At 46.9% G+C, this 17,368-nt stretch overlaps 1 protein-coding gene across 1 annotated transcript in view; it reads left to right on the top strand.

The window, feature by feature from the left end:
* The window catches only part of LOC121562814 (cGMP-specific 3',5'-cyclic phosphodiesterase-like), a 78,883-nt gene that overhangs the window by 49,041 nt on the left and 12,474 nt on the right, over nucleotides 1-17,368 (top strand). Inside the window, exons 11-15 of the mRNA XM_045218744.1 lie at nucleotides 1,670-1,816; nucleotides 5,544-5,672; nucleotides 13,742-13,836; nucleotides 14,414-14,501; nucleotides 15,170-15,270. Of these exons, the coding sequence (XP_045074679.1) occupies nucleotides 1,670-1,816; nucleotides 5,544-5,672; nucleotides 13,742-13,836; nucleotides 14,414-14,501; nucleotides 15,170-15,270 (560 nt within the window). The remainder of the gene's footprint in view (nucleotides 1-1,669; nucleotides 1,817-5,543; nucleotides 5,673-13,741; nucleotides 13,837-14,413; nucleotides 14,502-15,169; nucleotides 15,271-17,368) is intronic.

Raw genomic sequence — 17,368 nt, 5'->3', positions numbered from 1 at the left:
CCAGCCAATTCTATATTAACCCCCAAAAATGATTTAGCTAGCGTAACGTTACTGTATCTTAGCTAACAATTATTACATACATTTATTACTAAGGTTGGCTACACTTCCAGGATTACTAGCTAGCTAGTTCCTTTGGAGGTTTCTCTGACGATCTGATGAGAATCTGAGGAAGATGTGTCACTCTGATCTTAGAAGCGTGTCTCAGTTAAAAAATACAACATTTAAAAAAGCTGCTGCTAAATGAATATAGGGGAAACACTACCCTTCCTCCTTCCCTCCCTATACCCACCCATTCCTCCCTACACCCACTCTCCCTCTCTCCCTCTCTCCCTCCTTCCCTCCCTATACCCTCCCATTCCTCCCTACACCCCTCTCCCTCTCCCTCCTTCTCTCCCCTCCTTCCCTCCCTATACCCACCCATTCTCCCTCCTACCCCTCTCCCTCTCCCCTCCTTCTCTCCCTCCTTCCTCCCTATACCCACCCATTCCTCCCTACACCTCCTCCCTCTCCCCATCCCTCTCTCCCCCTCCTTCCCTCCCTATACCCACCCATTCCTCCCTACACCCCTCTCCCTCCCACCTCTCTCCCTCCTTCCCTCCCTATACCCTCCCATTCCTCCCTACCCCTCTCCCTCTCCCTCCTTCTCTCTCCCTCCTTCCCTCCCTATACCCACCCATTCCTCCCTTACACCCCCTCTCCCTCTCCCTCCTTCTCTCTCCTCCTTCCCTCCCTATACCACCCATTCCCCCTACACCCCTCTCCCTCTCCCTCCTTCTCTCCCCCTCCTTCCCTCCCTATACCCACCCATTCCTCCCTACACCCCTCTCCCTCTCCCTCCTTCTCTCTCCCTCCTCCCTCCCTATACCCTCTCCATCCTCCCTACACCCCCTCCCCTCCCCATCCCTCTCTCCCTCCTTCCCTCCCTATACCCTCCCATTCCCCCTTCCCTCCCCCTCCTTCCCTCCCTATACCACACCCATTCCTCCCTACACCCCTCTCCTCTCCACCTCTCTCCATCTATCTCCTCCCCTCTCTCCCTCTTTCCCTTTCTCTGCCAATCCCTCTCTCCCCCCCCCCTCTCCCTCATCCCTCTCTCCCTCCCCTCTCTCCCTCCCTCTCTCCCTCTCCCAATCCCTCTCTCCCTCCCTCTCCCTCTCCCCTCCTCCTTCCTCCCTACCTATCCATCTTTCCCTTTCCTGCCAATCCCCTCTCCCCTCTCCCTCCATCCCTCTCTCTCCTCCCTCCTCTCTCTCCCTCCCATCCCTCTCTCCCTCCCCCTCCCCTATCCACCCCTCCTCCTCCCTCCATCCCTCTCTCTCCCTCCACCCCTCTCCCTCCTTCCCTCTCTCCTCCCCCCCGCATAGATGCACATTCCCTCCCTACCAGATTAGACCAGTTAAATTAACCACCATCATTTAGAGGTCAGAGGTCAACATCCCACTGCCTTGACCCCCCTGAACTCCTCACCCCACTACCTCTTAACAGATACCTGCACATACCTGACTACTGTCTCTCTTTCTGTCTGTGTGTGTCTGTGTCTGTCTGTGTGTGTGTGTGTGTGTGTGTGTGTGTGTGTGTGTGTGTGTGTGTGTGTGTGTGTGTGTGAGATTGTGTGTGTATACAGTACGTGTGTTTGAATCCCTCCTCTCTCCTCTCTCACCCTAACCAGGAAGCTGATATCCCCTCTGCCCAATCACTGCGCATCCTGGACTTCAGCTTCTCTGATTTCGGCCTATCAGAGGAATCCACGGCTCAGGCCACAGTCAGAATGTTCCTGGATCTCAACCTAGTACAGGACTTCAACATCGACTACAAGGTAACACACACACACACACACACACACACACTCACACAGTTATTAAATGTGTATCTTTGGTCCTGTGAGTATGACTCTGTTCTTCTTCATCACTTTACCATCTCCTATTGGCGTCCTTTTACCTTCATCACTTTACCATCTCCTATTGCCGTCCTTTTACCTTCATCACTTTACCATCTCCTATTGCCGTCCTTTTACCTTCATCACTTTACCATCTCCTATTGGCGTCCTTTTACCTTCATCACTTTACCATCTCCTATTAGCGTCCTTTTACCTTCATCACTTTACCATCTCCTATTGGCGTCCTTCTTACCTTCATCACTTTACCATCTCCTATTGGCGTCCTTTTACCTTCATCACTTTACCATCTCCTATTGGCGTCCTTTTACCTTCATCACTTTACCATCTCCTATTGGCGTCCCTTTACCTTCATCACTTTACCATCTCCTATTGGTGTCCTTTTTACCTTCATCACTTTACCATCTCCTATTGGTGTCCTTTTTACCTTCATCACTTTACCATCTCCTATTGGCGCCCTTTTACCTTCATCACTTTACCATCTCCTATTGGCGTCCTTTTACCTTCATCACTTTACCATCTCCTATTGGTGTCCTTTTACCTTCATCACTTTACCATCTCCTATTGCCGTACTTTTACCTTCATCACTTTACCATCTCCTATTGGTGTCCTTTTACCTTCATCACTTGACCATCTCCTATTGCCGTACATTTACCTTCATCACTTTACCATCTCCTATTGGCGTCCTTTTACCTTCATCACTTTACCATCTCCTATTGGCGTCCTTTTACCTTCATCACTTTACCATCTCCTATTGGCGTCCCTTTTACCTTCATCACTTTACCATCTCCTATTGGCGTCCTTTTACCATCATCACTTTACCATCTCCTATTGGCGTCCTTTTACCTTCATCACTTTACCATCTCCTATTGGCGTCCTTTTACCTTCATCACTTTACCATCTCCTATTGGCGTCCTTTTACCTTCATCACTTTACCATCTCCTATTGGCGTCCTTTTACCTTCATCACTTTACCATCTCCTATTGGCGTCCTTTTACCTTCATCACTTTACCATCTCCTATTGGCGTCCTTTTACCTTCATCACTTTACCATCTCCTATTGGTGTCCTTTTACCTTCATCACTTTACCATCTCCTATTGGCGCCCTTTTACCTTCATCACTTTACCATCTCCTATTGGCGTCCTTTTACCTTCATCACTTTACCATCTCCTATTGGCGTCCTTTTACCTTCATCACTTTACCATCTCCTATTGACGCCCTTTTTACCTTCATCACTTTACCATCTCCTATTAGCGCCCTTTTACCTTCATCACTTTACCATCTCCTATTGGCGTCCTTTTTATTTTCATCACTTTACCATCTCCTATTGCCGTCCTTTTACCTTCATCACTTTACCATCTCCTATTGGCGTCCTTTTACCTTCATCACTTTACCATCTCCTATTGGCGTCCTTTTACCTTCATCACTTTACCATCTCCTATTGGCGTCCTTTTACCTTCATCACTTTACCATCTCCTATTAGCGTCCTTTTACCTTCATCACTTTACCATCTCCTATTGCGTCCTTTATTTTCATCACTTTACCATCTCCTATTGGTGTCCTTTTACCTTCATCACTTTACCATCTCCTATTGGCGCCCTTTTACCTTCATCACTTTACCATCTCCTATTGCCGTCCCTTTTACCTTCATCACTTTACCATCTCCTATTGGCGTCCTTTTACCTTCATCACTTTACCATCTCCTATTGGCGTCCTTTTACCTTCATCACTTTACCATCTCCTATTAGCGCCCTTTACCTTCATCACTTTACCATCTCCTATTGGCGTCCTTTTACCTTCATCACTTTACCATCTCCTATTAGCGTCCTTTACCTTCATCACTTTACCATCTCCTATTGGCGTCCTTTTACCTTCATCACTTTACCATCTCCTATTGGCGTCCTTTTACCTTCATCACTTTACCATCTCCTATTGGCGTCCTTTTACCTTCATCACTTTACCATCTCCTATTGGCGTCCTTTTACCTTCATCACTTTACCATCTCCTATTGGCGTCCTTTTACCTTCATCACTTTACCATCTCCTATTGCCGTACTTTTTACCTTCATCACTTTACCATCTCCTATTGGTGTCCTTTTACCTTCATCACTTGACCATCTCCTATTGCCGTACTTTCTACCTTCATCACTTTACCATCTCCTATTGGCGTCCTTTTACCTTCATCACTTTACCATCTCCTATTGGCGTCCTTTTACCTTCATCACTTTACCATCTCCTATTGGCGTCCTTTTACCTTCATCACTTTACCATCTCCTATTGGCGTCCTTTTTACCTTCATCACTTTACCATCTCCTATTGGCGCCCTTTTACCTTCATCACTTTACCATCTCCTATTGGCGCCCTTTTACCTTCATCACTTTACCATCTCCTATTGGCGTCCTTTTACCTTCATCACTTTACCATCTCCTATTGGTGTCCTTTTACCTTCATCACTTTACCATCTCCTATTGGTGTCCTTTACCTTCATCACTTTACCATCTCCTATTGCCGTCCTTTTACCTTCATCACTTTACCATCTCCTATTGGCGCTCCTTTTACCTTCATCACTTTACCATCTCCTATTGCCGTCCTTTTACCTTCATCACTTTACCATCTCCTATTGGCGTCCCTTTTACCTTCATCACTTTACCATCTCCTATTGGCGTCCTTTCTCCTTCATCACTTTACCATCTCCTATTGGCGTCCTTTTACCTTCATCACTTTACCATCTCCTATTGGTGTCCTTTTACCTTCATCACTTTACCATCTCCTATTGGCGCCCTTTTTACCTTCATCACTTTACCATCTCCTATTGGCGTCCTTTTACCTTCATCACTTTACCATCTCCTATTGGCGCCCTTTTTACCTTCATCATTTTACCATCTCCTATTGGCGCCCTTTTTACCTTCATCACTTTACCATCTCCTATTGGCGCCCTTTTACCTTCATCACTTTACCATCTCCTATTGGCGTCCTTTAACTTCATCACTTTACCATCTCCCATTGGCGTCCTTTTACCTTCATCACTTTACCATCTCCTATTGCCGTCCTTTTACCTTCATCACTTTACCATCTCCTATTGGCGTCCTTTCTCCTTCATCACTTTACCATCTCCTATGGGCGTCCTTTTACCTTCATCACTTTACCATCTCCTATTGGTGTCCTTTTACCTTCATCACTTTACCATCTCCTATTGGCGTCCCTTTACCTTCATCACTTTACCATCTCCTGTTGGCGTCCTTTTACCTTCATCACTTTACCATCTCCTATTGCCGTCCTTTTACCTTCATCACTTTACCATCTCCTATTGGCGTCCTTTTACCTTCATCACTTTACCATCTCCTATTAGCGTCCTTTTACCTTCATCACTTTACCATCTCCTATTGCCGTCCTTTTACCTTCATCACTTTACCATCTCCTGTGGGCGCCCTTTTACCTTCATCACTTTACCATCTCCTATTGCCGTCCTTTTACCTTCATCACTTTACCATATCCTATTGGCGTCCTTTTACCTTCATCACTTTACCATCTCCTATTGGCGTCCTTTTACCTTCATCACTTTACCATCTCCTATTGGTGTCCTTTTACCTTCATCACTTTACCATTCTCTCCCCCTCTCTCCATCTCCCCCTTCTTTCCTCCCCCTCCAGTGTCTCTGTCAGTGGGTTCTGAGCGTAAGGCGTGGTTACCGTAGCAACGTGCCCTATCACAACTGGAGCCACGGCCTCAGCACCGCCCAGTGTATGTTCGCTATGATGACGTCTACAGACCAGTTACAGGTGAGAGGTCAGAGGTTAGAGGTTAGGGCTCAGTGCATGTTCTCTATGATGACGTCTACAGACCAGTTACAGGTGAGAGGTCAGAGGTTAGGGGTTACTGGTCAGTGAAGCCTGTTTCCCGGACCCAGCCTATTCTTGGAGTAATAAACCTGTTCCATGGTGATTCTCCGCTGGGTTGTGTTCAGAAAGGCCACACCGTTTAGAAACAAACCAGAAAGGAAAACGAGGCTTTCTTAAATGGACAAGATCAGGTAGAACCCCTACTCCTTTTCACAATGTTTTAGGTCAGAGGTTAAAGGTTAGAGGTCAGGGTAGCTGTGTGGTTAAAGGTTAGAGGTCAGGGTAGCTGTGTGGTTAAAGGTTAGAGGTCAGGGTAGCTGTGTGGTTAAAGGTTAGAGGTCAGGGTAGCTGTGTGGTTAAAGGTTAGAGGTCAGGGTAGCTGTGTGGTTAAAGGTTATAGGTCAGGGTTGCTGTGTGGTTAAAGGTTATAGGTCAGGGTTGCTGTGTGGTTAAAGGTTATAGGTCAGGGTAGCTGTGTGGTTAGAGGTTAGAGGTCAGGGTAGCTGTGTGGTTAAAGGTTAGAGGTCAGGGTTGCTGTGTGGTTAAAGGTTAGAGGTCAGGGTTGCTGTGTGGTTAAAGGTTAGAGGTCAGGGTAGCTGTGTGGTTAAAGGTTAGAGGTCAGGGTAGCTGTGTGGTTAAAGGTTAGAGGTCAGGGTAGCTGTGTGGTTAAAGGTTAGAGGTCAGGGTTGCTGTGTGGTTAAAGGTTAGAGGTCAGGGTAGCTGTGTGGTTAAAGGTTAGAGGTCAGGGTAGCTGTGTGGTTAAAGGTTAGAGGTCAGGGTAGCTGTGTGGTTAAAGGTTAGAGGTCAGGGTTGCTGTGTGGTTAAAGGTTAGAGGTCAGGGTAGCTGTGTGGTTAAAGGTTAGAGGTCAGGGTAGCTGTGTGGTTAAAGGTTAGAGGTCAGGGTAGCTGTGTGGTTAAAGGTTAGAGGTCAGGGTTGCTGTGTGGTTAAAGGTTAGAGGTCAGGGTAGCTGTGTGGTTAAAGGTTAGAGGTCAGGGTAGCTGTGTGGTTAAAGGTTAGAGGTCAGGGTTGCTGTGTGGTTAAAGGTTAGAGGTCAGGGTTGCTGTGTGGTTAAAGGTTCGAGGTCAGGGTAGCTGTGTGGTTAAAGGTTAGAGGTCAGGGTAGCTGTGTGGTTAAAGGTTAGAGGTCAGGGTAGCTGTGTGGTTAAAGGTTAGAGATCAGGGTTGCTGTGTGGTTAAAGGTTAAAGGTTAGAGGTCAGGGTTGCTGTGTGGTTAAAGGTTAGAGGTCAGGGTTGCTGTGTGGTTAAAGGTTAGAGGTCAGGGTTGCTGTGTGGTTAAAGGTTAGAGGTCAGGGTAGCTGTGTGGTTAAAGGTTAGAGGTCAGGGTAGCTGTGTGGTTAGAGGTCAGGGTTGCTGTGTGGTTAAAGGTTCGAGGTCAGGGTAGCTGTGTGGTTAAAGGTTAGAGGTCAGGGTTGCTGTGTGGTTAAAGGTTATAGGTCAGGGTAGCTGTGTGGTTAAAGGTTCGAGGTCAGGGTTGCTGTGTGGTTAAAGGTTAGAGGTCAGGGTAGCTGTGTGGTTAAAGGTTAGAGGTCAGGGTTGCTGTGTGGTTAAAGGTTAGAGGTCAGGGTAGCTGTGTGGTTAAAGGTTAGAGGTCAGGGTAGCTGTGTGGTTAAAGGTTAGAGGTCAGGGTAGCTGTGTGGTTAAAGGTTAGAGGTTAGAGGTCAGGGTTGCTGTGTGGTAAAAGGTTAGAGGTCAGGGTAGCTGTGTGGTTAAAGGTTAGAGGTCAGGGTTGCTGTGTGGTTAAAGGTTAAGAGGTCAGGGTTGCTGTGTGGTTAAAGGTTAGAGGTCAGGGTAGCTGTGTGGTTAAAGGTTAGAGGTCAGGGTTGCTGTGTGGTTAAAGGTTAGAGGTCAGGGTAGCTGTGTGGTTAAAGGTTAGAGGTCAGGGTTGCTGTGTGGTTAAAGGTTAGAGGTCAGGGTAGCTGTGTGGTTAAAGGTTAGAGGTCAGGGTTGCTGTGTGGTTAAAGGTTAGAGGTCAGGGTTGCTGTGTGGTTAAAGGTTAGAGGTCAGGGTTGCTGTGTGGTTAAAGGTTAGAGGTCAAGGTTGCTGTGTGGTTAGAGGTCAGGGTTGCTGTGTGGTTAAAGGTTAGAGGTCAGGGTAGCTGTGTGGTTAAAGGATAGAGGTTAGGGTAGCTGTGTGGTTAGAGGTCAGGGTTGCTGTGTGGTTAAAGGTTAGAGGTCAGGGTAGCTGTGTGGTTAAAGGTTAGAGGTCAGGGTAGCTGTGTGGTTAAAGGTTAGAGGTCAGGGTTGCTGTGTGGTTAAAGGTTAGAGGTCAGGGTAGCTGTGTGGTTAAAGGTTAGAGGTCAGGGTAGCTGTGTGGTTAAAGGTTAGAGGTCAGGGTAGCTGTGTGGTTAAAGGTTAGAGGTCAGGGGTAGCTGTGTGGTTAAAGGTTAGAGGTCAGGGTAGCTGTGTGGTTAAAGGTTAGAGGTCAGGGTTGCTGTGTGGTTAAAGGTTAGAGGTCAGGGTAGCTGTGTGGTTAAAGGTTAGAGGTCAGGGTAGCTGTGTGGTTAAAGGTTAGAGGTCAGGGTAGCTGTGTGGTTAAAGGTTAGAGGTCAGGGTAGCTGTGTGGTTAGAGGTCAGGGTTGCTGTGTGGTTAAAGGTTAGAGGTCAGGGTTGCTGTGTGAGGTTAAAGGTTAGAGGTCAGGGTAGCTGTGTGGTTAAAGGTTAGAGGTCAGGGTTGCTGTGTGGTTAAAGGTTAGAGGTCAGGGTAGCTGTGTGGTTAGAGGTCAGGGTAGCTGTGTGGTTAGAGGTTAGAGGTCAGGGTAGCTGTGTGGTTAAAGGTTAGAGGTCAGGGTTGCTGTGTGGTTAAAGGTTAGAGGTCAGGGTAGCTGTGTGGTTAATGAGGTCAGGGTTGCTGTGTGGTTAAAGGTTAGAGGTCAGGGTAGCTGTGTGGTTAAAGGTTCGGTTAGAGGTCAGGGTAGCTGTGTGGTTAAAGGTTAGAGGTCAGGGTTGCTGTGTGGTTAAAGGTTCGAGGTCAGGGTAGCTGTGTGGTTAAAGGTTAGAGGTCAGGGTAGCTGTGTGGTTAAAGGTTAGAGGTCAGGGTAGCTGTGTGGTTAAAGGTTAGAGGTCAGGGTAGCTGTGTGGTTAAAGGTTAGAGGTCAGGGTAGCTGTGTGGTTAAAGGTTAGAGGTCAGGGTAGCTGTGTGGTTAAAGGTTAGAGGTCAGGGTAGCTGTGTGGTTAAAGGTTAGAGGTCAGGGGTAGCTGTGTGGTTAAAGGTTAGAGGTCAGGGGTTGCTGTGTGGTTAAAGGTTAGAGGTCAGGGTTGCTGTGTGGTTAAAGGTTAGAGGTCAGGGTAGCTGTGTGGTTAAAGGTTAGAGGTCAGGGTAGCTGTGTGGTTAAAGGTTAGAGGTCAGGGTTGCTGTGTGGTTAAAGGTTAGAGGTCAGGGTAGCTGTGTGGTTAAAGGTTAGAGGTCAGGGTAGCTGTGTGGTTAAAGGTTAGAGGTCAGGGTAGCTGTGTGGTTAAAGGTTAGAGGTCAGGGTAGCTGTGTGGTTAAAGGTTAGAGGTCAGGGTAGCTGTGTGGTTAAAGGTTAGAGGTCAGGGTAGCTGTGTGGTTAAAGGTTAGAGGTCAGGGTAGCTGTGTGGTTAAAGGTTAGAGGTCAGGGTTGCTGTGTGGTTAAAGGTTAGAGGTCAGGGTTGCTGTGTGGTTAAAGGTTGAGGTTAGAGGTCAGGGTTGCTGTGTGGTTAAAGGTTCGAGGTCAGGGTAGCTGTGTGGTTAAAGGTTAGAGGTCAGGGTAGCTGTGTGGTTAAAGGTTAGAGGTCAGGGTTGCTGTGTGGTTAAAGGTTAGAGGTCAGGGTTGCTGTGTGGTTAAAGGTTCGAGGTCAGGGTAGCTGTGTGGTTAAAGGTTAGAGGTCAGGGTAGCTGTGTGGTTAAAGGTTAGAGGTCAGGGTAGCTGTGTGGTTAAAGGTTAGAGGTCAGGGTAGCTGTGTGGTTAAAGGTTAGAGATCAGGGTTGCTGTGTGGTTAAAGGTTAAAGGTTAGAGGTCAGGGTTGCTGTGTGGTTAAAGGTTAGAGGTCAGGGTAGCTGTGTGGTTAAAGGTTAGAGGTCAGGGTTGCTGTGTGGTTAAAGGTTAGAGGTCAGGGTAGCTGTGTGGTTAAAGGTTAGAGGTCAGGGTAGCTGTGTGGTTAGAGGTCAGGGTTGCTGTGTGGTTAAAGGTTCGAGGTCAGGGTAGCTGTGTGGTTAAAGGTTAGAGGTCAGGGGTTGCTGTGTGGTTAAAGGTTAGAGGTCAGGGTAGCTGTGTGGTTAAAGGTTCGAGGTCAGGGTTGCTGTGTGGTTAAAGGTTAGAGGTCAGGGTAGCTGTGTGGTTAAAGGTTAGAGGTCAGGGTTGCTGTGTGGTTAAAGGTTAGAGGTCAGGGTAGCTGTGTGGTTAAAGGTTAGAGGTCAGGGTAGCTGTGTGGTTAAAGGTTAGAGGTCAGGGGTAGCTGTGTGGTTAAAGGTTAGAGGTTAGAGGTCAGGGTTGCTGTGTGGTAAAAGGTTTGAGGTCAGGGTAGCTGTGTGGTTAAAGGTTAGAGGTCAGGGTTGCTGTGTGGTTAAAGGTTAGAGGTCAGGGTAGCTGTGTGGTTAAAGGTTAGAGGTCAGGGTAGCTGTGTGGTTAAAGGTTAGAGGTCAGGGTTGCTGTGTGGTTAAAGGTTAGAGGTCAGGGTAGCTGTGTGGTTAAAGGTTAGAGGTCAGGGTTGCTGTGTGGTTAAAGGTTAGAGGTCAGGGTAGCTGTGTGGTTAAAGGTTAGAGGTCAGGGTTGCTGTGTGGTTAAAGGTTAGAGGTCAGGGTTGCTGTGTGGTTAAAGGTTAGAGGTCAGGGTTGCTGTGTGGTTAAAGGTTAGAGGTCAAGGTTGCTGTGTGGTTAGTAAGGTCAGGGTTGCTGTGTGGTTAAAGGATAGAGGTCAGGGTAGCTGTGTGGTTAGAGGTCAGGGTTGCTGTGTGGTTAAAGGTTAGAGGTCAGGGTAGCTGTGTGGTTAAAGGTTAGAGGTCAGGGTAGCTGTGTGGTTAAAGGTTAGAGGTCAGGGTTGCTGTGTGGTTAAAGGTTAGAGGTCAGGGGTTGCTGTGTGGTTAAAGGTTAGAGGTCAGGGTAGCTGTGTGGTTAAAGGTTAGAGGTCAGGGTAGCTGTGTGGTTAAAGGTTAGAGGTCAGGGTAGCTGTGTGGTTAAAGGTTAGAGGTCAGGGTAGCTGTGTGGTTAAAGGTTAGAGGTCAGGGTAGCTGTGTGGTTAAAGGTTAGAGGTCAGGGTTGCTGTGTGGTTAAAGGTTAGAGGTCAGGGTAGCTGTGTGGTTAAAGGTTAGAGGTCAGGGTAGCTGTGTGGTTAAAGGTTAGAGGTCAGGGGTTGCTGTGTGGTTAAAGGTTAGAGGTCAGGGTAGCTGTGTGGTTAGAGGTCAGGGTTGCTGTGTGGTTAAAGGTTAGAGGTCAGGGTTGCTGTGGGGTTAAAGGTTAGGAGGTCAGGGTAGCTGTGTGGTTAAAGGTTAGAGGTCAGGGTTGCTGTGTGGTTAAAGGTTAGAGGTCAGGGTAGCTGTGTGGTTAAGTGAGGTCAGGGTAGCTGTGTGGTTAGAGGTTAGAGGTCAGGGTAGCTGTGTGGTTAAAGGTTAGAGGTCAGGGTTGCTGTGTGGTTAAAGGTTGAGGTCAGGGTAGCTGTGTGGGTTAGAGGTCAGGGTTGCTGTGTGGTTAAAGGTTAGAGGTCAGGGTAGCTGTGTGGTTAAAGGTTCGAGGTTAGAGGTCAGGGTAGCTGTGTGGTTAAAGGTTAGAGGTCAGGGTTGCTGTGTGGTTAAAGGTTCGAGGTCAGGGTAGCTGTGTGGTTAAAGGTTAGAGGTCAGGGTAGCTGTGTGGTTAAAGGTTAGAGGTCAGGGTAGCTGTGTGGTTAAAGGTTAGAGGTCAGGGTAGCTGTGTGGTTAAAGGTTAGAGGTCAGGGTAGCTGTGTGGTTAAAGGTTAGAGGTCAGGGGTAGCTGTGTGGTTAAAGGTTAGAGGTCAGGGTAGCTGTGTGGTTAAAGGTTAGAGGTCAGGGTAGCTGTGTGGTTAAAGGTTAGAGGTCAGGGTTGCTGTGTGGTTAAAGGTTAGAGGTCAGGGGTTGCTGTGTGGTTAAAGGTTAGAGGTCAGGGTAGCTGTGTGGTTAAAGGTTAGAGGTCAGGGTAGCTGTGTGGTTAGAGGTTAGAGGTCAGGGTAGCTGTGTGGTTAAAGGTTAGAGGTCAGGGTAGCTGTGTGGTTAAAGGTTAGAGGTCAGGGTAGCTGTGTGGTTAAAGGTTAGAGGTCAGGGTAGCTGTGTGGTTAAAGGTTAGAGGTCAGGGTAGCTGTGTGGTTAAAGGTTAGAGGTCAGGGTAGCTGTGTGGTTAAAGGTTAGAGGTCAGGGTAGCTGTGTGGTTAAAGGTTAGAGGTCAGGGTAGCTGTTTGGTTAAAGGTTAGAGGTCAGGGTTGCTGTGTGGTTAAAGGTTAGAGGTCAGGGTTGCTGTGTGGTTAAGGTTAGAGGTTGAGGTCAGGGTTGCTGTGTGGTTAAAGGTTAGAGGTCAGGGTTGCTGTGTGGTTAAAGGATAGAGGTCAGGGTTGCTGTGTGGTTAAAGGTTAGAGTTCAGGGTAGCTGTGTGGTTAAAGGTTAGAGGTCAGGGTAGCTGTGTGGTTAAAGGTTAGAGGTCAGGGTAGCTGTGTGGTTAAAGGTTAGAGGTCAGGGTAGCTGTGTGGTTAAAGGTTAGAGGTCAGGGTTGCTGTGTGGTTAAAGGTTAGAGGTCAGGGTTGCTGTGTGGTTAAAGGTTAGAGGTCAGGGTTGCTGTGTGGTTAAAGGTTAGAGGTCAGGGTAGCTGTGTGGTTAAAGGTTAGAGGTCAGGGTTGCTGTGTGGTTAAAGGTTAGAGGTTAGAGGTCAGGGTAGCTGTGTGGTTAAAGGTTAGAGGTCAGGGTTGCTGTGTGGTTAAAGGTTAGAGGTTAGAGGTCAGGGTAGCTGTGTGGTTAAAGGGTAGAGGTCAGGGTAGCTGATGATCTATATACTGACTCCCATTGCTATACATGCCTGTATGCCACATGCGTCCACTCATCAGTACATTATCAGTCCATTATCAGTACATTATCAGTACATTATTAGTACATTATCAGTACATTCGTAAAACAACCTAAACATTACGAGCCTTCTATTAGATCAAATAAGCCTCACATAGCAAATTAGCAATCATATTTAATGTTGACCAAATTTGACACTCTTCCATGGGACCTCAAATGTTAACGCTTACTTTCCCAGAGATAGATTTTTGGGGCGAGTCAGCCCTCTTGCTTCGCCTCTTCCTCTCTGGTGCGTCACAGATTAATTCCTCCATGAATTAATTCATTGGAAATATTAAAGCCTCCCAGCTCACGCTGTCTCTATGTCTGTCTCTCCCTCCCCCTCTCCCCCTCTCTCTCTTTGTCTCTCCCCCTCCCCCTTCCCCTCTCTCTCTGTCTCTCCCTCCTCCCTCCCCCTCTCTCTCTGTCTCTCCCTTCCCTCCCTCTCTCTCTCTGTCTCGCCCCCCTCCCCCTCTCTCTCTGTCTCTCCTCCCCCTCCCTCTCTCTGTCTCTCCTCCCCCTCTCTCTCTGTCTCTCCCTCCCCCTCTCTCTCTGTCTCTCCCTCCCCTCTCCCTCTCTCTCTGTCTCTCCCTCCCCTCCCCCACTCTCTCTGTCTCACCCACCCTCTCCCCCTCCCCTCTCCCTCTCTCTCTCTGTCTCTCCCTCCCTCTCTCTCTCTGTCTCACCCTCCCTCTCTCCCCCTCTCTCTCTGTCTCTCCCTCCCCCTCTCTCTCCGTCTCGCCCTCCCCTCTCCCCCTCTCTCTGTCTCTCCCTCCCCCCTCCCCCACTCTCTCTGTCTCACCCTCCCTCTCCCCCTCCTCTCCCTCTCTCTCTCTGTCTCTCCCTCCTCTCTCCCCTCTCTCTCTCTGTCTTTCCCTCCTCTCTCTCTCTCTCTCCCCCCTCTCTCTCTGTCTCGCCCTCCCTCTCCCCCTCCCTCTCTCCTCCTCTCTCGCTCTGTCTCTCTCCCCCTCTCTCTCTCTCTCTCTCTCTCAGTCTAATTTATCTCGTCTGGAGGTGTTGGCTCTGATGATAGCTACTCTGAACCACGACCTGGATCACAGAGGAGTTAGTAACTCCTACATTGAGAGGTACACTCACACCTCTCCTTCTGTCCTTCTATCACTCCTTCCACCTTTCTCTAATTCATTCATTTTTTCCTTTCATTCCTTGATTTTGTTGTTTTACTTTCTGATTCATTCATTATCCAGTCACTCCCACCACTCACGTCATTATCCAATCACTCACTACATTATCCAATCACTCACGTCATTATCCAATCACTCACGTCATTATCCAATCACTCATTTCATTATCCAATCACTCACGTCATTATCCAATCACTCACGTCATTATCACTCCCTTCCCTCCCTCGTTTCCTCTCCCTCTCTCCCTCTCTCTCTCCCTCTCCCCCTCTCTCTCCCCCTCTCTCCCCCCTCTCCCCCTCTCTCCCCTCTCTCTCTCTCTCCCTCTCTCTCCCCTCTCTCCCCTCTCCCCCCCTCTATCTCCCCTCTCTCCCCTCTCTCTCTCTCTCTCTCTCTCTCTCTCTCCCCTCTCTCTCTCTCTCTCTCCCTCCCTCCTCCCCCTCTCCCCCCCTCCCCCCTCTCCCCCCCTCTCCCCCTCTCCCTCTATCTCCCCCCTATCTCCCCTCTCTCCCCCTCTCTCCAGGACTCAGCAGCCTCTAGCCCAGCTGTATGGAACCTCCTCTCTGGAGCATCATCACTATGACATGTGCCTCTTCATCCTCAACAACCCGGTTAGAACCATCCATCCATCCATCCATCCATCCATCCATCCATCCATCCATCCATCCATCTACATCCATCCATCCATCCATCCATCCATCCATCCATCCATCCATCCATCCATCCATCCATCCATCCCACCACCATCCACCATCCATCCATCCCTGCATTCATTCATTCATTTATCCACCCATCCATCTTTCCATTATTTTGTTCTTTCGATCATCCATTTCTTCATCCATCATTCACTCACTCATCATAACACCTCATTATTTTATCTTCATCCTCACACTGAACCATTAGGCCAAATTCATTCATTTATGCATCCCTTGCTCTCCCTCTCACCCTCTCTCTTCCTTCCCCCGCCCCCTCTCTCTCTCTCTCGTTCTACTCTCTTGTTTAAGGACTCTTGGAAGATTAGTTCAAATTAGGACTAAAAGATATCCTAATAAAATCAAATATTCTCTCTCTCTTCTCCCCTTCTCCCTCTCTCTGTCTCTCTCTCTGTCTCTCTCTCTCTCTCTCTCTCTCTCTCTGTCTCTCTCTGTCTCTCTCTGTCTCTCTCTCTCTCTCTCTCTCTCTCTCTCTCTCTCTCTCTCTCTCTCTCTCTCTCTCTCTCTCTCTCTCTCTCCCCCTCTCTCCCCCTCTCTCTCTCTCTCTCTCTCTCCCCTCCCCCCAGGGCAGTCAGATCCTCAGTGGTCTGTGTCCTGATGATTACCGAACAGTGTTACCCATGATAGAGAAAGCCATCCTGGCTACGGACCTGGCTGTCTATATGGAGTATGTATACTTTATAATATATCTACTTATATGCTGTCTACATAGAGTATGTATACTTTATTATATATATATATATACTTATATATGTTGTCTATATAGAGTATGTATACTTTAATATATATATACTTTTATATGTTGTCTATATAGAGTATGTATACTTTACTATATACTTACACTACCGTTCAAAAGTTTGGGGTCACTTAGAAATGTCCTTGTTTTCCATGAAAACATACATGAAATGAGTTTGAATAGGAACTATAGCAAAATGCATAGGAAATGTAGTCATTGACAAGGTTAGAAATAATGACTTTTAATATAAATAATAATTGTGTCCTTCAAACTTTGCTTTCGTCAAAGAATCCTCCATTTACAGCAATTTTAGCCTTGCAGACCTTTGGCATTCTAGTTGTCAATTTGTTGAGGTAATCTGAAGAGATTTCACCCCATGCTTCCTGAAGCACCTCCCACAAGTTGGATTGGCTTGATGGGCACTTCTTACGTACCATACGGTCAAGCTGCTCCCACAACAGCTCAATAGGGTTGAGATCCGGTGACTGTGCTGGCCACTCCATTATAGACAGAATACCAGCTGACTGCTTCTTCCCTAAGTAGTTATTGCATAGTTTGGAGCTGTGCTTTGGGTCATTGTCCTGTAGTAGGAGGAAATTGGCTCCAATCAAGTGCCGTCCACAGGGTATGGCATGGCGTTGCAAAATCCTTCCTTCTTCAAGATCCCTTTTACCCTGTACAAATCTCCCACTTTACCACCACCAAAGCACCCCCAGACCATCACATTGCCTCCACCATGCTTGACAGATGGCATCAAGCACTCCTCCAGCATCTTTTCATTTGGTCTGCGTCTCACAAATGTTCTTCTTTGTGATCTGAACACCTCAATCTTTGATTCGTCTGTCCATAACACTTTTTTCCAATCTTCCTCTGTCCAGTGTATGTGTTCTTTTGCCCATCTTAATCTTTTCTTTTTATTGGCGAGTCTGAGATATGGCTTTTTCTTTGCAACTCTACCTAGAAGGTCAGCATCCCGGAGTCGCCTCTTCACTGTTGACGTTGAGACTGGTGTTTTGCGGGTACTATTGAATGAAGCTGCCAGTTGAGGACCTGTGAGGCGTCTGTTTCTCAAACTAGACACTAATGCATTTGTCCTCTTGCTCAGTTGTGCACCGGGGCCTCCCACTCCTCTTTCTATTCTGGTTAGAGCCAGTTTGCGCTGTTCTGTGATGGGAGTAGTACACAGCGTTGTACGAGATCTTCAGTTTCTTGGCAATTTATCGCATGGAATAGCCTCATTTCTCAGAACAAGAATAGACTGACGAGTTTCAGAACAAAGTTATTTGTTTCTGGCCATTTTGATCCTGTAATCGAACCCACAATTGCTGTTGCTCCAGATACTCAACTAGTCTCAAGAAGGCCAGTTTTATTGTTTCTTTAATCAGCACAACAGTTTTCAGCTGTGCTAACATAGTTGTAAAAGGGTTTTCTAATGATCAATTAGCCTTTTAAAATGATAAACTTGGATTAGCAAACACAACGTGTCATTGGAACACAGGACTGATGGTTGCTGATAATGGGCCTCTGTACGCCTATGTAGATATTCCATTACAAATCAGCCGTTTCCAGCTACAATAGCCATTTACAACATTAACAATGTCTACACTGTATTTCTGATCAATTTGATGTTATTTTATTGGACAAAATTGCTTTTCTTTCGAAAACAAGGACATTTCTAAGTGACCCCAAACTTTTGAATGGTAGTGTATATGTTGTTTATATAGAGTATGTATACTTTATAATATATCTACTTATATATGCTGTCTATATAGAGTATGTATACTTTACTATATATATACTTATATATGTTGTCTATATAGAGTATGTATACTTTACTGTATATATATACTTATATATGTTGTCTATATAGAGTGTGTATACTTTATAATATATCTACTTATATATGTTGTCTATATAGAGTATGTATACTTTACTATATATATATACTTATATATGTTGTCTATATAGAGTATGTATACTTTATAATATATTTACTTATATATGTTGTCTATATAGAGTATGTATACTT

Source organism: Coregonus clupeaformis, unplaced genomic scaffold (assembly GCF_020615455.1).
Source record: "Coregonus clupeaformis isolate EN_2021a unplaced genomic scaffold, ASM2061545v1 scaf1766, whole genome shotgun sequence".
In the NCBI taxonomy this organism is placed as follows: domain Eukaryota; kingdom Metazoa; phylum Chordata; class Actinopteri; order Salmoniformes; family Salmonidae; genus Coregonus; species Coregonus clupeaformis.
This window is presented reverse-complemented; position numbering and strand designations above follow the sequence as displayed.